Here is a 27,235-nt window from a genome sequence, read left to right on the forward strand (position 1 = left end):
GAGATATTAATTAAAGACCATAAGGGATGAATGTTTCCTGATATAGTCAATGTAACACAAAAAACAAGAAAGCTGTTCTTGATTTTGAGACCTAAAAACTGTTGCAAATGGGCTATAGATTCACGTTGTGATGGCACCCGCTTAACGATGGTATAGAAAAGATTTTAAATAAATTTAAATAAATAAATGTTAGTTTGTATTAAAATCTGTAGATGTGCTTGTATTTTTAAAGTCATGTGCTAAGGATCATTTAAAATTGATTATATGCTTACCTCTATCTTGTTGATACGTTGTCTGTTTTGGGGAAGCAAATCTTGTTTCTAGCCAGTGTGTGTTCTTTCAGATACCACAAATAGTCTCTGGAGCAAGGGGTTGAGAATCACATCTTCTGCCTCTGGAGATCTCTTTGCAGTGCCTTGGAACAAAAAGGTTCCTCAGTTATGCTCCCTGTGTAGGACACGTGGCAAACCAGCCTCAGATATTCTTACCTGCATTGGGACAAGGGTCTTCTGTACGCGTATCCTTCAGCTGCATTGGTAGCGAAGACGCTCTTGAAGCTTGGTGAGGAAAAAGGGACTATAATCCTCATAGCTCCTTATTGGCTGAGACAGGTCTGGATTCCATTCCTGTGGGAGTTGTCCATCCAGAAACCAATCAGTCTGGGGACTTCTGTAGATCTCATCACACAGGATTGAGGCAGGTTGTGGAATCCCAACCTCCAGGCCCTGTCGCTCACAGCCTGGATGTTGAGAGGTTAATATTGATAGACATGACATGAGGCGAGTTTTATGGGTAATTGCTTGTGTCCAGGATGTGAAGTTATTTCCTGTTTGTGAAATCCTGCCCAACGCTGAGAAGATATGTTTGTCCATAGTAACGACGTAAGTGTTAAATATTTTTGAATGTCTATATTTATGTAAATTTTTAGGATGATATGTGATGCTCTCTTTTAATGTTTATTTTCATAGCTTTTAGTCGCTAAACTCTGCCCCTGAAGTAGGCATATTGTGCTGAAACACTAACGTTGGGATTACAGTGCATGTGGGATTACAGATCGTGCAACTGTTTAGCATTTGGAGATGCATACCCTCACTAACCTTGTTTACAACAAGATTATGAACAATTTGTCATTGTGACACATGTTTTCTTGGTTTGGAACATTATATTTGTGATTTCCATTCTTTCGTTTCTGGAACAGTGTATTTGGTTTGAAGTACTACATTGAAGTTCCACAGACTAGATCAGTGATGGCGAACTCGAGTGCCTCAAACAGGCCAGGTTTTCAGGATATTCACAATGAATTTGCATGAGATACATTTGCATACAATGGAGGCAGTGTATGCAAATCTTTCTCTTGCATATTCATTATAGCTATGCTGAAAACCTGGCCTGTTTGTGGCACTCGAGGACTGGAGTTTGCTATCACTGAACTAGATCTTTCTTGATCAGAATAAAGTTGGATTATGTAATTTATTCTTTGACAGAACGATGTTGCTTTATTCATCTACATAAGTTGATTACATTTTGGACTTTAATCGGATGTTGTGGTCTTCATTTTGAAACTAAGATGTGGTCTTATTTGTTACATATTCATAAAATCCATGTAATAGGGATGTATTGATAGTGTTATAGGATTTGAGATGTTTTGTTTTAATGTTTTAATATTTCTTCTATAATTCTCATAGAAATAGTGACATGATTTAACTGTGGGATATGGTTTTTAATATATGATTTTAATGAATTGTATGAATGGGATGTGTTAATGTGTTAATTTTTATGATTGTTTAATAAAGTCTTTAACATTTTCTAAACATTCACAAATAAAATAATGTTTTATTTCTCAAACTTTAGTTTGAATATTATGTTTACAACCATTTTTTGATAGATTTGTACATTATAGGGTTGTTTTTTTTGCTTCCTTGTTTTGCTGTAGATTTTCATTCAGACACAGACCTTGGATCAGGGTCCTCTTTCCTCTGAAAGACAAGTCCCAGGGTTAGAGGATCACTCCCTCAGAGAGGGGATATTCAGATACTCTCCACCCCATGGCTGAAACCAATAGGGGCAGTTACTGTTAATAAAGTGTCAGAAGCACCACCATAGGGAACTGTGTAGCCTCTTGTAATCACTGCATGGCTCTGGAGAATAAAGGCCAAAAGGAAGATTTTCCCCTTCTCCTAACTCCAGGTTCTGGCAATGACAGATGAGTGACTGGACATCACTTTCCCTCGGCGTCAACCCTTTTCTGTCTCCCCATAAAAATTTTAGACTTCTCTGACCAAACCCCCATGACTGCACTATTGTGGCTACTTCTAAGAGGGGAGTTTTCATAGCAAAATGGTTTAGATCATTCATTACGTGGCCATCACAATAAGTCCTCTGCTGCAAGGAGCATTGACCTAGAATGTGCAGTGTCATTACAGAGGCTGAGGCAGGCAGTGTTTTACAGATGTCACTGAGGCAAGCAGTGTTTTGAAGATTCATCATTTCTTCTGATCTCTTTCAGGTTGTTTTTGACCTCCATCCATCCTGTAGCCCTCTGTCTGGGATTTACTCTTCTCATAATATTCCTTCATGAGTATAATATGTACATTATTCAATATATAAGGTAAATACATAATAAATATGAAGAGGGGATAGGGAACACAGAAGATAGCACTGGATGATTTGTTGCTTATTTACAGGGCAATATTCAAAAGATTTTATTTATTTTAATTTAATTTGTATTTTGCCTTTCATGTAGTTTAAAGTGGATTATATTATTCAGGTGCAGGTAAATGTGTGTTTACTTACATAAAAAAACTTTGAAAATTGACCCTACCCCCAGCTCAGTGCAGATAAAAGTACCTGCTCTTTCACAGCACTTGTACTTTTACTTGCATGAGAAAAGAAGTGGAGTTAGGCTGGGAGAGTGGAAGTGCGCATGAAGATTTTAATTTCAAAACTACTGCTCCCCTGGAGCAGAAGTAGTTTGTGCATGCTGGCCGACTGCCGATGCACACTTCCCTGGTTCAGCGGCTAATGGGTGATTTCAGTTACCCCAATTTTGACTGTGTAAATGTCACATCAGGCCATACTAATTTTGTGAAGTTCCTAGATGAAATAAATGGCTACTTCATGGCTAATGGCTGCTGTCCCAGCTGGCATCTGTCCCGCCCCCTCCCCTCCTGACCCAGACCACACTCTCTGGCCTGCCCCTTTTTAAGGGCCTGGCACTTGTGCATATAGCAGCAGTTATGCTCATGGCCAGGCCCTTTTGAAAATGTGTGCCGGGCCCGGCCATGCACGTAACTACCAGAATTTGTGCACATGGCTGATTTAAAATTCGGCCAAATATATATATCATCTGGTCAGGTGATTTGCTACTCTTTAGTTTGTCAATTTGCCTTATTATATCTTCCAAGTTCACTAAGATTTGTTTTAGTTCCTCTGAATCATCACCATTACTTTAATTTCTGGTACGGGTATCTGCCTTATATCTTCCTCAGTAAAAACTGAAGAAAAAATTAATTTAGTCTTTCTGCTATGGTCTTTTCTTCCCTAAGTGCCCTTTTTACCTCTTGATCATCTAGTGATCCAACTGACTCCCTTGCAAGCTTTCTGCTTCAAATGTACTTTAAAAAGTTTTTATTATTTTGATTCCAGGACAAGCTTATTTACAAATTATCTTGTTGCCTTTCCTATCAATGTTTTGCATGTAACTTGCCAGTGCTTATGCTGTTTCCTGTTTATTTTTTTTCAATAGGATCTCTTTTCCATTTTTTGAAAGATATGTTTAGCAATAATAGCCTCTGTCACCTCACCTTGTAACCAAGTTGGCAGTATTTTAGCCATTTTTCCACCTTTTGATTTGCATGGAATATACTGTATCTAGTCTGGCCTTCCAAGATAGTATTTTTAAAGAATTTCCATGGCTGCTGTAAACTCCTAATCTTTGCAGCTGCTCCTTTAAGTTTTTTTCTATTTTTCTCATTTTCTCATATTCTCCCTTTTGAAAGGTAAATGCTATTACAATAGATTTCTTCAGTGTCATCCCTCCAGTTATTAAGTCAAATTTGATCATGTTATGATTACTGTTGCCAAGTGGCCCCAAAACCATTACGTCTCGTACCAGATCGTGTGTTCCACTACGAACTAAGTCTAAAATAACTTCCCTCTTTGTTGATTATTGTACCAGCTGCACCATGAAGGAGTCATTTATTTCATCTAGGAACTTCACAAACTTATCATGTCCTGATGTGACATTTATACAGTCAAAACTGGTGTAATTGATATCACCCATTATCGCTGTGCTGCTAATATTGTTAGCTTCCCTAATTTCTGTTAGCATTTCATTATCTGTTTGAGCATTCTGGCCAGGCAGAAGGTAATACACTCCCACTGCTATTTTATGTCCCTTTTCACCTGGAATTTTTATCCATAAAGGATTCTACAGTTCATTTTGTTTCCTGAGAAAAGTTTATTCTGTTTGATTCAATACCCTTTTTTATATATAGTGCCACCCCTCCACCAATTTGAACCCTACTATCATTTCAATATAATTTGTATCCTGGAATCACAGTGTCACATTGGTTATTCTTCTTCTACAAGATCTCTGAGATGCCAATTATATCTACCTCGTCATTCATTCAGTGCTATACATTATAACTCTCCTACCTTATTTGTTTGTTGGGATTTGTGGACCCTTGAGCTGCCTAGTGGATGGAGAAGATCCGCTGAAGGAAGGCCTTCAGCAACCTCATAGCTGGGAGGCGGAACAGGCCAGGAGGAATCCGGTGAACTATCCGAGTCGAGGCAGACTGAAGTGAAAAGGAGCCAGAGGAAGTCCAGAGGTTGTGGCAGGCATCAGAGGTGCAAGACAAGAATGTGGACCAGCAATCGGGGCAGGCAGCGAAATAGCGAAGACCAGGGACAAGCCAAGGATCAGGACGAGCAGCAGATAAGAAAAACAAGAAGCCAAGCCAAAGTCAGGAACCAAGAAGACAAGCCGAGGTGGAACAGGAACTGGAACAGGAAGGCAGGAGCGGAGTAGGAACAGGAAGGCAGGAATGTGGACCAGCAGTTGGGGCAGGCAGCGAACTAGCGAAGACCAGGGACAAGCCAAGGATCAGGACGAGCAGCAGACAAGGAAAACCAGACGCCAAGCCAAAGTCAGGAACCAAGAAGACAAACCGAGGTGGAACAGGAACTGGAACAGGAAGGGAGAAGTGGAGTAGGAACACAAAGGCAGGAATAAGCAGGAACTGGATCAGGAACACGGATGCAGAAGCAAGCAGGAACTGGATCAGGAACACGAAGGCAGGAGCAAGCAGGAACTGGATCAGGAACACGGATGCAGAAGCAAGCAGGAACTGGATCAGGAACACGAAGGCAGGAGCAAGCAGGAACTGGATCAGGAACACGGAAGCTGGAACAAGCAGGATCAGCAACTAAATACTTGAAGAGTGAACCTCATTGCAAGGCAAAGTAGCTGTGTGCTGGAACTTCCTTTTACAGTCCCCAGCTGATGACGAGCATTTAGGGGTCAGGCTGAGGTTTCCCACCACGGCCCCTTTAAATTCTGCAGAGAGACGCGCGCAGCCAGGCTGAGGGAGCAGTCTGCATCCTCCTCGTGGCGAGGACACCAAGAGAAGGCCCCGACACGGCTTGGGATGAAGAGGAGCGAGCCGCGGCTGTGGAGAGCAGCTGAGAGGTAAGCGGGGGACTGTGTGTGGCAGCCTGCGGCTCGGGGTTTTAACAGTACCCCCCCTTACGCCCCCTCCTCGGGGGTCTAGGCTTGCCAGGATTATCTTGGTGAAATTGATGGAGAACAGTCTTGTCCAAGATATTGGAGGCTGGTTCCCATGTGTTCTCCTCTGGACCGAAACCCTCCCATGCAATTAGATACTCCCATCATCGATGATGAAAACGAACATCGAGAATGTCTTGTACTTGATATTTAGGAGCCATACGCATAGAAGGAACTTTGAGCCGGATATGGCGGGGCTCACCCACACTCGATCCCCAGAATGGAAGATAGGAATTTTGCGTCGATGCTTATCTGCCTCCTTTTTAGCAGAGTCAGCGGCTTGTTTCAAATTAGTTTGTGTGGCTTCTCAAAGGGCACGAAGTTGCAGTGCAGTGAACTGGGCTGCTGGAGAATGCACAGTGAGGGGAAGTGGCAGTGGTGGCCTGGGCTGCTTTCCGAAGACTAGCTGGAATGGAGAGACTCCTGTAGACGAATGAGTATGGTGGTTAAATGAAAACTCTGTCCAAGAAAGTAAAGCCACCCAGTTATCTTGTCTTTCCCCAATGAAGGAGCGTAGGAATAACCTTAGCAATCGATTAGTTCGCTCAGCTTGTCCATTGCTTTGAGAGTGAAAAGCTGTTGTGAAGTCTAGTTGAATATCAAACTTCTTGCATAAAGCTCTCCAGAACTTCGCGGTAAACTGGGATCCACGATCTGAAGTGATATGTTGTGGTAAACCATGCAACCGGAAGATATGTTTAGTGAAGAGTTGTGCAAGTTCGGGTGTGGTAGGAAGTTTCACTAGAGGCACAAAGTGAGCCATTTTGGAGAACCTGTCTACAGTAACCCAAATGACCTGCTTCCCTTCGGACGGAGGTAAGTCCACTATAAAGTCTGTTGATAAGTGAGTCCAGGGTTCTACAGGAATGGGAAGAGGTTGTAGCAAACCCCTCGGCTAACCCGGCAAAGGTTTTTGCTTGGCACAAGTAGGCCAAGAGTCCACGTAGTCTCGGACGTCATTCTTGACATGTGGCCACCAGTAGTAGTGAGACAATAGTTCTAGCATATGTGCTCTTCCAGGATGTCCTGCTGTTAAGGAGTCGTGGGCCCAAGTGAGGACTTGCTACCTTAGGCGAAGAGGCACCACCGTTTTACCCTCTGGGGGTACGTCAGTGGTTGCTAACAGTACTTTGGCTAGGTCAAGAATATATTGTGGTGTGGTTGGAGAATCTTCTGCTTCAGAGATACTAGATAAGGTATCCGCTCGAATATTCTTAGATGCTGGTTGATACCGCAAGGAGAAATTGAAGCGGCTGAAAAATAAAGACCATCGTGCTTGCCGGGGATTTAATCTTTGAGCATGACACAGATACTCTAAATTCTTGTGGTCGGTGTACACCACCTCAGGGTACTGGGCCCCCTCCAACCATTGGCGCCATTCTTCAAAGGCCATTTTATTGGCCAGCAACTCCTTATCCCTGATGCCATAGTTCTTCTCTGAAGAAGAGAATCTTCGGGAGAAGTAGGAGCAGGGTAAGGATATGACTGTTTTGGAGACTTGGCTGAGGACCACTCCTACCGCCAAGTCCGAGGCATCAACTTCCACAATAAATGGTCGAGTGGGATCTGGATGATGTAAACATATGTCTTGTAGGAAGGCCAATTTCAAATCTTGGAAGGCTTTGAAAGCCTCAGATGACCACTGTTTAGCATTAGACACCTTCTTCGTCAAGGCTATAAGGGGTGCTATTCTGCGGGAGTATTGAGGGATGAAGTTCCGATAAACGTTTGTGAATCCCAAAAAACGTTGAAGGGATTTTATGCCAACTGGCCAGTCCCTGATGGCGGAGACCTTCTCTGGGTCCATGTGAAAGCCAGTGACTGACATGATGTATCCCAAAAACGGCAGGGACTCTTGTTCGAATACACACTTCTCAAACTTAGCGTGTAAGTGATTCTCTCTGAGTCGTAAAACTTGACGTTCATGTGTGCGGTGAGTGGGAAGATCTTTTGAAAAGATTAGGACATCATCCAGGTACACAATCACCGAAGAATGGAGCATATCTTGGAGCACTTCATTCATTAAGTTCTGGAAAACCGCAGGTGATTTACAAAATCCAAAGGGCATGATGAGATATTCGTAATGTCCATCACGCGTATTGAACGTGGTTTTCCACTCGTTGCCAGGTCTGATCCTCACCAAATTTTATGCTCCTCTGAGGTCGAATTTGGTGAAAACCCTAGCACCTTGTAGTTGATCTAGCAACTCAGGAATTAATGGGAGAGGGTATCTATCCCTTTGTGTGATGGCGTTTAAACCCCGGTAATCTATGCAGGGCCTAAGGGAGCCATCCTTCTTGGCGACAAAGAAATACCCAGCTCCTGCCGGGGAATTTGAAGGATGAATGAAGCCCCTATCTAGGTTCTCCTGCACATACTGGGGCATTGCTTGGGTCTCAGGCAAGGATAAAGGGTATACCCTTCCACGAGGTGGCATTGTACCAGGTAGCATGTCGATGGCACAGTCAAAAATTGTGTGTTCAGGAAGTAGTTTGGCCTTTTCCTTTGAGAAGACATCAGAATAGTCCATGTATTGTGACAGGAGCGAGAGGAAAGTTGTCAACAGTGGGATGATAGGCCATGGCAGTGCTTGTAAGCAATTGGTGAAGCAGTCCGTGCTCCATGCGGTTATTTGCAAAGTGTCCCAGGAAATGTGTGGAGAATGTTTCTGCAGCCACAGTAGTCCCAACACTATCAGATGTATAGATTTATTTAATAAATAGAAAGAGATTCCTTCCTTGTAGAGAACTCTGGTACGGAGAGTCAATGGAGAAGTCTTAGCTTCAATACAGCCTGGTAGAGGAGTCCTATGAATGGAGGAAACTCGTAAAGGTGGAAGATGTGGCAGAGTAGGAAGTTGCAGTTGTTGCACTAGATCCACTAGGACAGGGGTCGGGAACCTTTTTGGCTGAGAGAGCCATGAATGCCACATATTTTAAAATGTAATTCCGTGAGAGCCATACTAATTACAACCCTCCACCCTCCCGACTCCCCCAAGACCTACCAAATTAATTTACTACAATCCCCTACTCTCCTGATGCCCCCAAGACCTGCCAAATTAATTTACTACAACCCCCCATCCTCCTAAACCCCTCCCCCCCAAGACCTGCCAAAAGTCCCTGGTGATCCAGCGGGGGTCCAGGGCTCACAGACAAATCTTTAATAAAAAAGTAAAAATCTAACAAAACCCCCCACCCTCCTGACGCCCCCCAAGACCTCCAAAATTAATTTACTACAACTCCCCATCCTCCTGACGCCCCCCAAAACCTGCCAAAAGTCCCTGGTGGTCCAGCGGGGTCCGGGAGCGATCTCCTGGACTTGGGCTGTCGGCTGCCAGTAGTCAAAATGGCGCCGACGGCCCTTTGCCCTCACTATGTCACTGGGGTTGACCAATGGTGGCAGTAGCCCCTATGACATAGTAAGGGCAAAGGGCCGTCAACGCCATTTTGATTACTGGCAGCCGACAGCCCTTTGCCCTTACTATGTCACAGGGGCTACCGCCGCCATTGGTCGACCCCAGTGACATAGTGAGGGCAAAGGGCCGTCGGTGCCATTTTGACTACTGGCAGCCGACAGCCCAAGTCCAGGAGATCGCTCCCGGACCGCTCCTGGAACCCTGCTGGACCACCAGGGACTTTTGGCAGGTCTTGGGGGGGGGGGGGGTGTCAGGAGGGTGGGGGTTGTAGTAAATTAATTTTGGAGGTCTTGTCTGCGAGCCAGATGCAGCCATCAAAAGAGCCATATCTGGCTCCCGAGCCATAGGTTCCTGACCCCTGCACTAGGATAAAGTTCTCTCCGGCCCTGGAATCTATAAAGGCCAAGGTAGAGAATGAGGTCCCAGCATACTCCAGGGATACTGGTACCATGCATTGGGGAGGAGGATTCACACAGCCTAGGATCAGCTCCCCAGAGAGACCTAGACCTAGGAGATTTCCGGCCGCTCCTTGCACTGTGCCAACATGTGCCCTTTGCCACCACAATAAAGGCATAAGTCTAGTGAGCGCCACCGCCTTCTCTCTTCGGAGGAAAGTGGGCTGCATCCTAGCTGCATGGGCTCCTCGCTTCGAGTAGAAGGAGATTCAGGAGACGGAGCCAACGGATGGGAGAACAACGGAGCCAGAGGCACTGGTCTTTGTGCAGGCTTAACCTCACAAGCTCTTTGCTGGAGTCAGAGATCGATGCATCCTGAGAGATTGATCAAGTCCTCTAGATCATCTGGGAGGTCCCGGGCTGCCAACTCATCTTTGATGCGTGATGATAGACCCTCCAGAAAGATACTGCACAAACAGTCGTCCTGCCAACCCAGTTCAAAGGCAAGGGTGCGGAATTCAACCACATAGTCCACCAATGGGCGAGAGCCTTGGTGTAAATGGAGGATCTCGGCTGCAGCTGTAGACTGCCGTGCTGGTTCATCAAACACTTGCCGGAAAGCGTGAGTAAATTGTTGGAGGTTTCCCAGCAAAGAATTTCTTCGCTCCCAAAACGGAGATGCCCAGGCTAGGGCCCTGCCATCTAGCAGAGAGAGTATGTATGTCATCTTCACTTGGTCAGTGTGGAACTGTGTATGTTGTAAGGAAAACCACATAAAGCAATGGTTCAGGAACCCACGACATTGCTTGATGTCCCCAGCGAACCGAGCTGGCACTGGTAGATGCATTGCAACAGCTGGACCTGGAGCAGGAGCAGGAGGCGGAACAGCATCCAGACGACTGGCCAGGCATTCGACAGTGGCTGCTAGAACGTCCAGGCAATGTTGTTGCTGTTGTAAGTGCTGGGCTATGCCAGGGATGGCCTGAAGACCGAACAGGTCTACCGGGTCTATGGCCTTGCAAACTGTTGAGATTTGGGGACCCTTGAGCCGGCTAGTGGATGGAGAAGATCCGCTGAAGGAAGGCCTGCAGCGACTTCATAGCTGGGAGGTGGAACAGGCCAGGAGGAATCCAGTGAACTATCCAAGTCGAGGCAGGCTGAAGTGAAATGGAGCCAGAGGAAGTCCAGAGCTCGTGGCAGGCAGAAGAGGTGCAAGATGAGAATGTGGACCAGCAATCGGGGCAGGCAGCGAAATAGCGAAGACCAGGGACAAGCCAAGGATCAGGACGAGCAGCAGATAAGAAAAACAAGAAGCCAAGCCAAAGTCAGGAACCAAGAAGACAAGCCGAGGTGGAACAGGAACTGGAACAGGAAGGCAGGAGCGGAGTAGGAACAGGAAGGCAGGAATAAGCAGGAACTGGATCAGGAACACGGATGCAGGAGCAAGCAGGAACTGGATCAGGAACACGGAGGCAGGAGCAAGCAGGAACTGGATCAGGAACACGGAAGCTGGAACAAGCAAGATCAGCAACTAGATACTCGAAGAGTGAACCTTGTTGCAAGGCAAAGTAGTTGTGTGCTGGAACTTCCTTTTATAGTCCCCAGCTGATGACGAGCATTTAGGGGCCGGGCCGAAGTATTCCACCATGGCCACTTTAAATTCTGCAGAGAGACGTGCGGAGCCAGGCTGAGGGAGCAGTCTGTGTCCTCCTCATGGTGAGGACGCCGAGAGAAGGTCCTGTTGCGGCCCGGGATGAAGAGGAGCGAGCCGAGGCTGTGTAGAGCACCTGAGAGGTAAGAGGGGGACTACGTGTGGCAGCCTGTGGCTCAGGGTTTTAACATTGTTAGACTTCTAGCATTTGTATACAGACATTTCAAAGTATGTTTTTTGTTTGTATTAACAACTTTTATCAGTTGAGAGGAGTAATTTGGAATCTTTTAACTCTGCCTGCTCATTACTTAACAGCACCTGGGCCACTTTTGCACTTATTACCTCTTAATCAGGAAGCCCTAACTTCCATGTAGTCCTAGAATCCTTAAAAGATACATCATTCCAAACCATGTGCTCCTGAAAAACTGGCGGCTTTCTAGTTTAAAAACTGCTCTATCTACTTTGTAAAGGTTAGTGCCAGCAGCCTGGTTCCACCCTGTTTAAGAAGGAGCCCTTCCTTTCTGAAAGGCTCTCCACCCTTTCTCAAAATGATATTCAGTTCTTAACAAACCTAAAGCCCTTTTCCCTGTACCATCGTCTCAGCCACGCATTGAGACTCAGGAGCTCTGCCTAGGGATGTGAATCGTTTTAGGACGATTAAAATTATCGTCCGATAATTTTAATATCGTCTTAAACCGTTATGGAACACAATACAATAGAGATTCTAACGATTTATCGTTATAAATCGTTAGAATCGTGAGCCGGCACACTAAAACCCCCTAAAACCCACCCCCGACCCTTTAAATTAAATCCCCCACCCCCCCCAATGACTTAAATAACCTGCGGGTCCAGCGGCGGTCCGGAACGGCAGCGGTCCGGAACGGGCTCCTGCTACTGAATCTTGTTGTCTTCAGCCGGCGCCATTTTCCAAAATGGCGCCGAAAAATGGCGGCGGCCATAGACGAACACGATTGGACGGCAGGAGGTCCTTCCGGACCCCCGCTGGACTTTTGGCAAGTCTTGTGGGGGTCAGGAGGCCCCCCCCAAGCTGGCCAAAAGTTCCTGGAGGTCCAGCGGGGGTCAGGGAGCGATTTCCCGCCGCGAATCGTTTTCGTACGGAAAATGGCGCCGGCAGGAGATCGACTGCAGGAGGTCGTTCAGCGAGGGTTCCGGCGCCTCGCTGAACGACCTCCTGCAGTCGATCTCCTGCCGGCGCCATTTTCCGTACGAAAACGATTCGCGGCGGGAAATCGCTCCCTGACCCCCGCTGGACCTCCAGGAACTTTTGGCCAGCTTGGGGGGGGGCCTCCTGACCCCCACAAGACTTGCCAAAAGTCCAGCGGGGGTCCGGAAGGACCTCCTGCCATCCAATCGTGTTCGTCTATGGCCGCCGCCATTTTTCGGCGCCATTTTGGAAAATGGCGCCGGCTGAAGACAACAAGATTCAGTAGCAGGAGCCCGTTCCAGACCGCTGCCGTTCCGGACCGCCGCTGGACCCGCAGGTTATTTAAGTCATTTGGGGGGGGTTCGGGAGGGTGGGGGATTTAATTTAAAGGGTCGGGGGTGGGTTTTAGGGGGTTTTAATGTGCCGGTTTTGCGATTTTACGTTTTTTCGATTTTTCACGATTTTTCACGATATTTTACCCCCCCAAACGGCAACAATACGATTCCCTCCCCCTCCCAGCCGAAATCGATCGTTAAGACGATCGAGGACACGATTCACATCCCTAGCTCTGCCTGCCTCAGGATCTGTGCATGGAACAGGGAGCATTTCTGAGAATGTTATGCTGGAGGAAGGGGGACAGTAAGTAAATCCAAGGCTCTAGCACTAAACTTTCAAAAGGGAAACTTTGATAAAATGAGAAAAATAGAAAAAAACTGAAAGGAGCATCTACAAAGGTAAAAAGTGTACAAGAGGCATGGGCATTGTTAAAAAAATATCATCCTAGAAGCACAATCCGGATGTATTCCACACATTAAGAAAGATGGAAGGAAGGCAAAACGATTACTGGCATGGTTAAAAGGGGAGGTGAATGAAGCTATTTTAGCCAAAAGATCTTCATTCAAAAATTGGAAGAAGGATCCAACAGAAGAAAATAGGATAATGCATAGGCACTGGCAAGTTAAATGTAAGACATTGATAAGACAGGCTAAGAGAGAATTTGAAAAGAAGTTGGCCATAGAGGCAAAAATTCACAGTAAAAACTTTTTAAAATATATCCGAAGCAGAAAGCCTGTGAGGGAGTCAGTTGGACAGTTAGATGATCGAAGGGTTAAAGGACACTTAGAGAAGATAAGGATATGGGGAGATACCCATTCCGGAGAAGGTTTTCATGGGTAATGATTCAGATGGAGTGAACCAAATTATGGTGAACCTAGAAGATGTGGCAGGCCTGATTGACAAACTGAAGAGTAGTAAATCACCTGGACCGGATGGTATACACCCCAGGGTTTTGAAGGAACTAAAAAATGAAATTTCAGATTAATTAGTTAAAATTTGTAACTTATCATTAAAATCATCCATTGTACCTGAAGACTGAAAGGTGGCTAATGTAACCCCAATATTTAAAAAGGCTCCAGGGGTGATCTAGGAAACTACAGACCAGTTAGCCTGACTTCAGTGCCAGGAAAAATAGTGGAAAGTGTTCTAAACATCAAAATCACAGAACATATAGAAAGACTTGGTTTAATGAAACAAAGTCAGCATGGCTTTACCCAAGGCAAGTCTTGCTTCACAAAGCTGCTTCACTCTTTTGGAGTTAATAAACATGTGGATAAAGGTGAACCAGTAGATGTAGTGTATTTGGATTTTCAGAAGGCATTTGACAAAGTTCCATATGAGTTGCTTCTAAGAAAAGTAAAAAGTCATGGGATAGGAGGCGATGTGCTTTCGTGGATTACAAACTGGTTGAAAGACAAGAAACAGAGAGTAGGATTAAATGGACAATTTTCTCAGTGGAAAAGGGTAAACAGTGGAGTGCTTCAAGGATCTGTACTAGGACCCATGCTTTTCAATATATATATATAAATGATCTGGAAAGGAATTCGATGAGTGAGGTAATCAAATTTGCAGATGATACAAAATTATTCAGAGTAGTTAAATCATAAGCAGATTGTGATAAATTGCAGGAGGGCCTTGTGAGACTGGAAAATTGGGCATCCAAAACGCAGATGAAATTTAATGTGGATAAGTGCAAGGTGATGCATATAAGGAAAAATAACCCTTGCTGTAGTTACACGATGTTAGGTTCCATATTAGGAGCTACCGCCCAGGAAAGAGATCTAGGCGTCATAGTGGATAACAGAGACATGAGTTTGTGCACTCTCTCTATGTTCTGAAAATCGCTTCTACATGCGTATTTATTTATTTATTTATTTAGAATTTTTATATACCGAATTTCCTGTTAGGAAACAAATCAATCCGGTTTACAGGTAACAGCAAAAATGCCTCGGGACGGGAAACAGTGCCCTTGGCTTTACAAGAAACATATTAAACAAGGCTTTACATATTAAACAAGGCTTTACAAGAAACATATTAAACAAGGCTTTACATGTAAAGCCTTGTTTACATGTAAACATTTATTTATTTATATGATAAATGTACATGCATACAAGATGTTTTTGTGTGAAACCCCTTTGAAAATTCACTCCTAAATGTACTGGTTGAAATCTTCTAGAACTGTACATAGTCGCGTAGTCTGAGATTAGTACCAACAAGTAGATAAAAGTGCTGTTTGATATCTTGTAGAAATGTAGATATTTACTGCCAGTCCTGTTTACAGTCCTATCTGGTTTTCAGGTTTTTCTGAAGTGAAGGGAGGAAAAGCCCACTCCTGATGTTAAAAGCCACTGTACAAATGCAGCCTGTTTGTGTATGTGAAGTTGTCTTATGACTTATCTCATGTGGCTTAGCTTACTGATTAGGAATCATTTCTAATCATTCAGTTATTAGTAAAAGTGCCTTAAGGTACTGATTAATTCTTTTAGGAGCTGACATTGTGTACCCTATGGTCTGCTTTTTTCAGCTTCTGTATCAAACACCCAGAACTTTGCATTCCTGAGTAGTGATCTTGTACAAAGGGCAGTCTTTTATGTTTCTTCTCTTATGTCTTACTTTCATATAGTATGCGGAAGATATTCCACTTGCTCAATGCCACTCTAACCGACTGCCAGCCTGTGACCAATGTCATGTTCCTAAAGACCCACAAGACTGGCAGCAGTGTTGTCCTAAACATCCTGTTCCGGTTTGCAGAGAACAATCACCTTATGGTGGCATTGCCAGCTGGCAAAGGTTTCCATCTGGGTCATCCCGGGCCATTCAGGGCAAAGCAAGTAGAGGGATTCGACACTATGGCCCATAAATACAACATTATGTGTAATCATCTGAGGTTCAATTTCTCAGAGGTAAGATTTGGGATCTTGATAGATCTAAATATAGAAAGATAGAAATATGGCAGCTCTGCTGGGCGTCAAAATGGAAGATGAAATTTAATGTGGACAAGTGCAAGGTGAATGCACCCTTGCTCTGGTTACACAATGTTAAGTTCCACATTAGGAGTTACCACCCAGGAAAGAGATCTAGGCATTATAGTGGATAATACATTGACATTGTCGGATCAGTGTGCTGACACGGTCAAAAAAGCAAACAGAATGTTAGGAATTATTAGCAAGGGAATGGTGAATAAAATGGTGGCTGTCATAATGCCTCTCTATCGCTCCATGGTGAGACTGCACCTTGAATACTGTGTGCAGTTCTGGTTGCTGCATCTCAATAAAGATATAGTTGCATTGGAGAAAGTACAAAGAAAGGCAACCAAAATGATAAAGGGGATGGAACGGCTCCCTATGAGGAAAGGCTAAAGAAGTTAGGGCTGTTCAGATTGGAGAAGAGATGGCTAAAGGGATATGCTAAAGGTCTACAAAATCATGAAAGGACTTGAATGGGTAAATGTGAATTGGTTATTTACTCTTTTCGATAATACAAGGACTAGGGGTCACTCCATGAATTTAGCAAGTAGCTCATTTAAAACAAATCAGAGAAAATTATTTTTCACTCAATGCATAATTAAGCTCTGGAATTCATTGCTAGAGGATGTGGTTACCGTAGTTAGTATAGCTGGGTTTAAAGGAGGTTTGGATAAGTTCCTGGAGCAGAAGTCCATAAACTGTTATTAATCAATAAAGATTATTAGCTTGGGATCTACTCATTCAATGTTTGGGTACTTGCCAGGTACTTGTGACTTGGTTGGCCACTGTTGGACACAGGATACTGGGCTTGATGGACCCTTGATCTGGCCCACTATGGTGTATCTTATGTTCTTATGATGGCAGAAAAAGACCATTGTGGCCTATCTATTCACACCGACTATTCAGCTTTAAAATTCCTGCCACTCCCTTAAAGATCCTCTGTGTTTATTATGTGCTTTTTAAATTCAGATATTGTCTTTGTTTCTATCACCTCTATGTTCCAGGCATCTACTACCCCTCTCTGAAAACAAATTACTTATACAGGGGAAATATCACCTCCTTTTTTCTGCTGACCATTCCTCATCCCATGTATCCAAGCATCTTTCTAGCTTTAGCAATCACTTTATCCACCTATTTGTCTACCTTAAGATTATCAGATACGATTACTCTCAGGTGCCACTCTTTTTTCATGCTTAGATGAATTTCACCCCTATTTTGTACCTTTCCCTTGTGTTTAGTAATGCTACTCTCCTTGGAGTGAACTTCGTTATCACTGCACTTTGTTGTTTCCCACTCAACCACTTTCTAACACAGTCAGTCACTTTAGGGTCCATATCAAGGGCTCTTCATTTAATTATAAGACACTTATGACGTGAAAAAGACCTTATCAAAATCCATGTAAACTATATTTAGCACTCTTCCCTGATTCAACTCTCTGGTCACTTAATAAAAGAAATTGATCAGATTCATCTGATAAATCCTATCTCTGGAAAGCCATGCTGCCTCAGATCTTATAATCCTTTTTTCCCCCCAGAAACTGCACTGTCCTCTGTTTTAACAGTGATTCCATAATTTGCTCATCATAGAGATCAGACTACCCTGCTTGTATTTCCCAGCCTCCTCTTTACTTCCACTATTGTCAATAGGAACCAGATCTACCTGTCTCCAGTCCTCCAGAACTACTCCCGATTTTAAAGAAGGATTGAAAAGGTCAGCCAGCAGAGCTGGTAGAACTTCTCCGAATTCCCTTAAAACCTCAGATACATCCCAACTGGCTCCGCACGAACACATTTTTCTAAAATCTAATGAGGTTTACTTCACATTCAATCCTATTTGTGTTTGTTTTATGTGGTTCTGCTCCTGACCATTCTACTGTGAACACTGAACAGAAATATTTGTTAAGCAATTTTACTTTTTCCTAGTCAGTCTCTACATATTTCTTGTCTTATCCACTAAATCTTGCAAAGCCACCTCTGCACTTCCTCCTATCACTAATATATCTAAAAAGAAATATATTGTCTCCCGATTTACCATATTTGCTGATTTTTATTCTATTTGCATCTTTGCAATAATGGCTACTTTCCTTGTTATTGTCCCAGATAGCTTTTCCAGATATTGTTGCCTGTCTTTCTCTTTCTGCAATCTCATGTAGTTTATTAACACTAGAAGAAAAAAGAGAGGTAAGTGACCACAGTAAAAAGCAAATAGTACCAAAGTGGTACATATATAAATGTAGCACTGAACTCAAAGGGCACACTGAAACATGAATAAAAAACCTACAAGATAACAAATGATTAAAAAACAGAATGAAAATATTCAATATTAATACAAAATAAAAAATTAAAACAAACTGAAACACATATAAATATAAAATAAAATACCATGAACCAACATAATTATGTTTTGGCGTAATGCCTGCCTCAGGGGCATATACAATCAATTCACAATGAGGTTAATTCTCTGTGAGAGTGCCTATAAAACAAGCAAAGTTGCAAACCATCAAAAAACCATCTTGCTGTACTTCATTCATTAAACAGGACATACTACAAAACATTCATAAAACAGATCAAATAAAAATACAAGAAATGAGATCATAACTCCCTATTTAAATCATCAAACAGACAAACTTCACAACACCCAGAAAAAATGCACAGAAAAAAAAGAGACAACAAATTTGAAATAAACTATACCTTAAATTAGTGAAGAGGCAGAAAAATATCTAATCCTTAAGAAAAGCTATAAGTCCCTGTTGTTCTATAACAAATAAAAATAACAAATTTAAAAATATATATAAAAATGCATGCATAAAATAAAACACAAGAGCAAAAAAACAATTAGAAGCAACTCTGACCTACTTTGCCAGAACAAGTAAAGCCAAAGAACCTTATTAGGATAACAACCCTTGGGACCCTCACAAGAGAGCACAACTGTGCCACGAAGGCAAGGAACCTAAAGTTCTAGAGGTAGGACAAAGAAAAACTGTATATAAGAAAAAACAGAATACTATCAAATCTAAAATATCAACAGAATAAAAAATAAAAATATATATCAATAATGGACAAAAATGAAGATATCAAATAAAAATAAAAAATATATTTAAATAAAAGATAATGAATAATAAAAATGCCCATAATGAACAATAGTAAAAAGAAAAAAGGAGAAAAATAAAAAAACAAACCACACCTAGATAGATAAAAAAAATCTAAATTTACTATAAAAAATAAAAAGAAATAAAGAGCATATGTGTAAAAAGAAAACCACCTTAGGGTAGATATTGAGAGGCCAGCTGGGTAAGTTACAAGGATATTCAGCGGCATGGCTATGCCATTGAATATCTACGAACACACTGGACTTAGCGGATAAGTGTGATGCACTTAAATCTAGATGTTCTCTATAGCAGGTCTAGACTTAGCTGCATAACTTATGCAGTTAAGTCCAAATAGCATTTCTTATCTGCCCATTGCCTGTCCACCATTTATCCAGCTAACTAGATAGCCAGATAAGAGACTTATCCTGCTATCTAGTGGTTGCTAAACTTGCATGGATATTCAGCGGCCTCTAGATAGCCAGATAAGTCCTACTTATCCAGCTATCTGCCAGTTGAATATCAAGCCCCCCTTATGTTATTGCAAGGATGGGTTACTACATACAGTAGCTCAAACGTGTGCAAAAGATAGCATCCTAAAACAATATTAGGGGTGTGCAGGGAAAAAATGTATTTTTGTTTTTTTGGTTCATTTTTGGGAGCTTTTTTCCCAAAAATTTTGATTTGTGGACTGTTTGATTCGTTTCATTTGTGTGAAAAAAAATGAATAAAAAAAAAATGGACAAAAAAATGAAAACCAAAGCCTTCGACAGCCTCCTGTCCCTCCCTCCCACCCATCCACTTGCCCAGAAAAATGCAAGAGCCAGGATCTCCTCAGTCCTCAGTTATCCAATCTGGTGGGGATCTGCCAGTGAGGCCTTGGTCCAAGCTGAGGACACGGTAGAATGCCGCAACCTCAGCTTCAGCCTATACAAAGCTGATGCCTTGGCTTAGGCCAGAGCCCTGACACTGCCGCCCAGCCCAAAGGCCAAATTATGATGCCTGGGTCTAGGTCAGGGTTCAGGCCCAGACTTGACAGCACGGCCCAACCCGGAAGCTGGGTCCCAAAGCCATGGCTTAGCTCGGACCCAGTTCTGATGCCAGGGCCTGGCCTGGAGGCCAGGTCCCGATGCCTGAGTCTCGGCCTAGGGTCAGGCACAGGCCTGGATCCCAGGCCTTGAAGCAGCTCTGTTGACATCCTTTTTCTTCTTTTCTTCTTCAACTGACGCTGTCCGTTGGGGTCGGGCCAGAGATAATTAACTCTGGTGCATTCACCCAAGCGAACAGTGCCATTTTGATGTTTTGCATTGTACAGTCGAGATTCTGGTGTCACGCTCGTGCCTAGGCCTGCTTCGGGCCTAGGCATTGGCCAAGGTGCCAGTGTCACACTCGGAAGTAGGCCATGGCTCTGCTTTGGGCCTTGACCTATGCATTCATTTATAATGAATGCAACGAATAAGGTTTGTTTCATTTGAAGGACTCTTGATTCATTTCAGGCTGCCGAATGAAACAAATTGCCATTATTTGTTTCATTTTGTGCATTTGCTTAAACAAATACACATTCCTAGACAATATAGTCAAGATGGTGACATGGACAGTGAAATGCTAAGAGAAATTAGGGAAGCTAACCAAATTGGTAGTGCGGTAAAAATGGAAGATTTCAATTAACCCAATATTGACTGGGTAAATGTAACATCAGGACATGCTAGAGAGAGAAAGTTTCTGAACGGAATAAATGACAGTTTTATGGAGCAATTGGTTCAGGAACTGATGACAGAGGGAGCAATTTTAGATCTAATTCTTATGGAGGATTTGATGAGACAATGGTGGGGCCGCTTGGCAATAGTGATCATAATTTGATCAAATTTGAATTAATGACAGGAAGGGGGAGAGTAAGCAAATTTACAGCTCTAGTGCTAAACTTTCAAAAGGGAAACTTTGATAAAATGAGAAAAATAGTTAGAAAAAACTGAAGGGAGTAGCTACAAAGGTAAAAAGTGTGCAAGAGGCGTGGACATTGTTAAAAAATACTATCTTAAAAGCACAGTTCAGATGTATTCCACACATTAAGAAAGGTGGAAGGAAGGCAAACAATTATCGGCATAGTTAAAAGGTGAGGTGAAAGAGGCAATTTTAGCCTAAAGTTCTTCATTCAAAAATTGGAAGAAGAATCCAACAGAAGAAAATAAGACAAAGTATAAGCGTTGGCAAGTTAAATGTAAGACATTGATAAGACAGGCTAAGAGAGAATTTGAAAAGAAGTTGGCCGTAGAGGCAAAAACTAACAGCAAGACCTTTAAAAAATATATCCAAAGCAGAAAGCCTATGAGGGAGTCAATTGGACCATTAGATGTCTAGGGGTTAAAGGGGCACTTAGAGAAGATAAGATATCGCAGAAAGATTAAAAGATTTCTTTGCTTCGGTATTTACTGAAGAGGATGTTGGGGAGATACCTGTTCTGGAGAAGATTTTCATGGGGAATAATTGAGATGGACTAAACCAAATCAAGGTGAAGCTAGAAGATGTGGTAGGCTTGATTGACAAACTGAAGAGTAGTAAATCACCTGGATTGGATGGTATATACCCCAGGGTTCTGAAGGAACTCAAAATGAAATTTATAAGCTATCATTAATGGTGGCTAATGGTGGCTAATGTAATCATTATATTTAAAAAGGGCTCCAGGGGGGGAGACAGGATTGCTGAGCTCTGGTTCCAGGGCCGGAACATCTACCACCCTCAGAGGCCCGATGTGAGTGGGAGGAGCCGAAATGTGCAATAAGAACAGCGCGGCAGCGCGAGAGACGCTGGGGAGACCGGATTGCTGGGCTCCGGTTCCAGGGCCGGAACATCTACCACCTTCAGAGGCCCGACGTGAGTGGGAGGAGCCAAAACACGCAATAAGAACAGCTCGGCAGCGGCGCCCCGTTGCCGCCGGTGTGCCGCCAAAGCCGTGTGCACCTAAGGGGTACACATGGCTTGGTCCGACTTAGTCTGGACTAGGGCAGGACTGGAGGAGGAAGCTCTCTACATACTTTCCCCCGTTCACTGAGACCTAGGACATGTAGGTAAGCACAATATAAACGTTCGAATTCTTGAGCTTTTGACTGTTTGAATATTTCTATTAATTTCGTGCTATGCCAGCCAAAAGGAAAGGGAAGGTAAGGGTTTTTCCTTCAGAACCCTTACCTCCACTTCTTCACTCAAGATTGATCATGGTGATGGGCATGGGGATGCACCATTTTTTGCTGCGGTGGCCCCGAAGTGGGAAGAACCAATCCTCCATTGGTGCCGAGGTTCTACGACGGTCTTCACCTGTCCTGATACCAGTCACTGATCCACCTCAAGGGTCCAAAGATGATCCACATTGTGGGTCTTGGCATCGGCAAAGTTCGAGGAAGAGCTGGAGCATCAAGTCCAGCTTGCGGTGGACCAGGCACTGTAGGGTTTCTGTCCTGTGGCACTGATGGCACCAGACCCGGTGCTGCCTGTCCTCGTACTGCTTCTGGAGAAGCTCAATGTAGTCATCAGTGCGTCAGTTCCTGGGACAGCATTGGTATCCAGTGGGGCACTGAGGCCTCCCCCTACCGATACAGTGGTCATTGCCGGTTCCTCCTCTGAGGAAGCTGCACAGAGGCTGGTGGAGATACCAAGGCCTTCCATTACCCATCCAGTTCTATTAAGGCCTGCATCTCTGGGCGTAGGCTGAGCACCTACAGACACATCCCCTGTTGCCTACTATGAGAATGAGGAACCCTATGGCCCCTGGGGGAATGACATTGCAGAGTCCTCCTAAGAGGGCTCCAAGGGCCTCCCTTCAGACCCTTCTCCTCCAGAGGAGTGAAGGAAGTCTCTGCCTGAAGACTTGACCTTCACAGGGTTTGTGAGGGTGATGGCAGAAGCCATCCCTTTTCAGTTATTGTTGGAGGAGAATGCTAGGCACAAAATGCTTGAGATCCTCTAGTTCATGGAGCCTCCTAAGGAGATCGTGGTGGTCCCATTACACGAGATCCTTAAGGAATTGCTGTTGAGGTTATAGGAACACCCCTTTATAGTGCCTTCCATCAATAAGAAGGCAGACAGGGTTTACCTTGTCAAGAGGCTGCTGGATTTGATAAGCGTCAGCTGCCCCACCAGTCAGTGATGGTCGAATCTTCCCTCAAGAGGACCAAGTGCTCTTGGACTCATTCCTCAGCACCCCCAGGAAAGGACCATAGAACAATGGACGCTCTTGGGAGGAAAGTATTTCAAGGCACCATTGCTGCCTACCAGCTCTACATGAGCCAATACTCTGGAGCATCTGAAAGCAGGTGAAGAAGGTAGCTGAGCAGCTGCTTCAACAGCAGCAGGATGCCCTCATGTCTCTGGTGCATAAGGGCCTGGAGTGCGGAAAACACAAAATCCAATCGACCTATGATGTTTTTAAGACAGCTTCAAGAGTTTTTGCAGTAGGAATCAGTGCCCACAGAATGGCATGGCTGCGGGCATCAGATCTCTGACCAGAGGTACAAGAATGACGCGCTGATGTGCCGTGTACTGGAGAGAATCTCTTCGAAGATAGGGTGAGAGATAAGAACATGCCATACTGGGTCAGACCAAAGGTCCATCAAGCCCAGCATCCTGTTTCCAACAGTGGCCAATCCAGGCCATAAGAACCTAGCAAGTACCCAAAAACTAAGTCTATTCCATGTTGCCGTTGCTAGTAATAGCAGTGGCTATTTTCTAAGTCAACTTAATTAATAGCAGGTAATGGACTTCTCCTCCAAGAACTTATCCAATCCTTTTTTAAACACAGCTATACTAACTGCACTAACCACATCCTCTGGCAACAAATTCCAGAGTTTAATTGTGCGTTGAGTAAAAAAGAACTTTCTCCAATTAGTTTTAAATGTGCCACATGCTAACTTCATGGAGTGCCCCCTAGTCTTTCTATTATCTGAAAGAGTAAATAACTGATTCACATCTACCCGTTCTAGACCTCTCATGATTTTAAACACCTCTATCATATCCCCCCTCAGCCGTCTCTTCTCCAAGCTGAACAGCCCTAACCTCTTCAGCCTTTCCTCACAGGGGAGCTGTTCCATCCCCTTTATAATTTTGGTTGCCCTTCTCTGTACCTTCTCCATCGCAACTATATCTTTTATGAGATGCAGTGACCAGAATTGTACACAGTATTCCAGGTACAATCTCACGATGGAGCGATATAGAGGCATTATGAACTTTTCCGTTTTATTAACCATTCCCTTCCTAATAATTCCTAACATTCTGTTTGCTTTTTTGACTGCTGCAGCACACTGAGCCGACGATTTTAAAGTATTATCCATTATGATACCTAGATCTTATTCCTGGGCGGTAACTCCTAATATGGAACCTAACATCGTGTAACTACAGCAAGGGTTACGTTTCCCTATATGCAACACCTTGCACTTGTCCACATTAAATTTCATCTGCCATTTGGATGCCCAATCTTCCAGCATCGCAAGGTCCTCCAGTAATGTATCACAATCCGCTTATGATTTAACTACTCTGAATAATTTTGTATCATCTGCAAATTTGATAACCTCACTCGTCGTATTCCTTTTCAGATCATTTATATACATATTGAAAAGCATGGGTCCAAGTACAGATCCCTAAGACATTCCATTGTTTAGCCTTTTCCACTGAGAAAATTGACCATTTAATCCTACTCTCTGTTTCCTGTCTTTTAACCTGTTTGTAATTCACGAAAGGACATCGCCTCCTATCCCATGAATTTTTAGTTTTTTTAGAAGCCTCTCATGAGGGACTTTGTCAAATGCCTTCTGAAAATCCAAATACACTACATCTACCGGTTCACCTTTATCCACATGTTTATTAACCCCTTCAAAAAAATGAAGCAGATTTGTTAGGCAAGACTTCCCTTGGGTAAATCCAGGGCCAGTTTGCCTAATAGGAAGTGCTGGCCCTTTTGGTAATATCTATGCATTAATGGCCTTAGGAACAAGCGTTAATAGCTCTGGGCACATGTGTTAGGCTTAACGTCCTTTAGTAAATCCCATGTTCACAAGGGAAGACACTAAAGAACATTAACAATTTGTTTTAAAGTGCGTTTTTAATATTCTTTTGTAAATAGGCCCTGAAGTCCAATCAGTTGTTTTTATTCCTCTTACTAACCCCTTATGAATGAACATGATACTTCTTGAGCTGATCTCACTAGGCCTTGCCAAACAATACTCCCCCCCCTTACTCCCCTGAAACCTAGCCTCAAGGCTTAAGTCTTTTACAATATTACAGCATTAACATCTTATAGTTACCTCTCATTCAGTTTATAAGGTTTCCATTTGTTCCTTGCATTCTCCCAATGTTCCCATTGTTCTGATGCTCTAATATTTTATGTACAAAATGTTCCGATGTTCTAACGTTTTATGTTCTATGTAATCGCCACTCGCGACAGTTCTGTCACACTGTATACTGTATACTGTATACACACTGTATACTGTATACACACGGTATGATCTGTATACTTTACAGGAATGTCAGTATATAAGAATTCAAAATAAATAAATAAATAAGTTGATGAGCATGTTATGTTGATGAATTGTTAAAAAGGTCAACTGAGGAAGGAAAATCCTGATTTCCAGATTTTTATTCTGCAGTGTCTGAGTGTGTCAAAAAAGGTTCCATCCTGAAAACAAAGTAAATTGACCTAGCAGGCACAGAAAAAACTTACACAGGTAACTTCAAGGTCTCAGGTTTGCAAACTGTCTGCAGTCACTGGAGGTCTGCTTTTAGTGATACCCATGGAACTACAGTGTCACAAATAAATACTTTATTTTTCTGAGTGGAAATCTAGCAATCAAAAGTTCAGGGCCAAAAACCAATCATATGCTATTCTCTAATACCCCCTTATTTCTTTTCATAAACAGGTAGCAAAAGTAATGCCAAATAATACCTTCTATTTTACAATCCTGAGGAACCCTATCACCTTGCTAGAGTCCTCTTTTGCATACAATAAAAGATCTGCACCAGCATTTCAGAAATCAAAGAATCTAAATGAGTTTTTGGCATCTCCATGGACCTACTACAATCGAACTTTTTCCTTATACAACATCCATGCCAGGAACACTATGTGGTATGATTTTGGCTATGATAACAATGCAGAAGACAAAGAGGACTATGTTCATTCAATCCTAGAGGATATTGAACAGAAGTTCCAGCTGATACTCATTACAGAGTACTTTGATGAGTCAATGGTGCTTTTGAAGAACACCTTGTGCTGGGAACTAGAAGATGTGGTCTACTTTAAGCTGAACTTTAGAACTCAGGAGAGTATCCAGAACTTGACCCAGGAAAGCAAAGAGAGGGTAAAAGAGTGGTGCTCTTTTGATTGGAAGCTTTACAAGCACTTCAACAGGACATTTTGGAAGACCATCAAGGAGACCATCGGTATGGCAAAAATGCAGAAAGAGATAGAGCTCCTGCGAGCAAGACAGAGAGAACTTACAGGCATTTGTGTTCAGAATGGAACATCAATGCATAATTCTCAGATCGAAGACTCACATCTCAAACCTTTTCAGTCAGGAGTAGCAGAGATCATGGGCTACAGTCTCAAGCCAGGTTTAGACAATGAAACCATGAGAGTCTGTCATAGACTGATTGTTCCTGAAACCCAGCATACAGCTCTCTTATATGCCAAACAATTCCCAGAGAAACCAAGAAAGTTAAGATAGAAGCTCTCAGCTGTGTAAAGCAAGAGAAAGAGGAATCTCATATGTAACCACCCCAATACTGCCACAACAATGTAAAACTCTTCTTTCAGCTACACTGAAGGCTATCGGGTTCTAGAAGGTAATTTGCCTGGTGTATTGTTGCTGTGTTAATAAAATCAATGCCCACACCAGTTTAATTGTTCCTAACTTACTGAATTTATTTGACAATATGGCAAGATGTTATAATGCTGTCTGACAATATTACTGATATGTTTTGACATTCAAAACAGTTATCTTGCTGTGTGACCCATATGGTGTAAAGTTTTGCTAACCTAGTTATGGTCTTATTCTCATAAGCAATTTGCACAGCATTCCAAATATATTAGAAATGTCCAAGAGTCAATTCTCAGCATTAACTCTCTTCTGTCTCTCTTCTCAGTAATCACATAAAATGTACTTTTCAGCATTGATCCCTGCTGTCCATGCAATAAGGTTATCACAACTGCTCTTGGTCTCCCAAGGCATGCAAAAAGAAAAACCAAGACTTCAAAAGACAATTAAACACAAAATTGGCCCACTCATGTATTACCCAATACCATGGCTTGGAAGCGTGGACCCTGGGACTATTGGTAGACAGGGCCAATGCACTTGATATAGAATGATGAGGGAGAGACATGGTTAAGCAAGCAACATCAAGGCAGGCGGAGACCATTCAGAAGCAAGAGACAAGCAAGGATCAGGGCAGGCAG

At 43.1% G+C, this 27,235-nt stretch overlaps 1 protein-coding gene across 1 annotated transcript; it reads left to right on the forward strand.

Annotated features, from left to right (window-relative positions):
* Positions 1–15,374: 15,374 nt before the first annotated feature.
* On the forward strand, positions 15,375–26,639 carry LOC115099590 (galactose-3-O-sulfotransferase 2-like). Its single transcript, XM_029617323.1, has 2 exons — positions 15,375–15,653; positions 25,704–26,639. Exons 1-2 carry the CDS (start codon positions 15,375–15,377, stop codon positions 26,505–26,507), a joined length of 1,083 nt encoding a protein of 360 aa, XP_029473183.1. The 3' UTR covers positions 26,508–26,639.
* Positions 26,640–27,235: the final 596 nt, after the last annotated feature.

Source organism: Rhinatrema bivittatum, chromosome 9, assembly GCF_901001135.1.
Source record: "Rhinatrema bivittatum chromosome 9, aRhiBiv1.1, whole genome shotgun sequence".
Lineage (NCBI taxonomy): Eukaryota > Metazoa > Chordata > Amphibia > Gymnophiona > Rhinatrematidae > Rhinatrema > Rhinatrema bivittatum.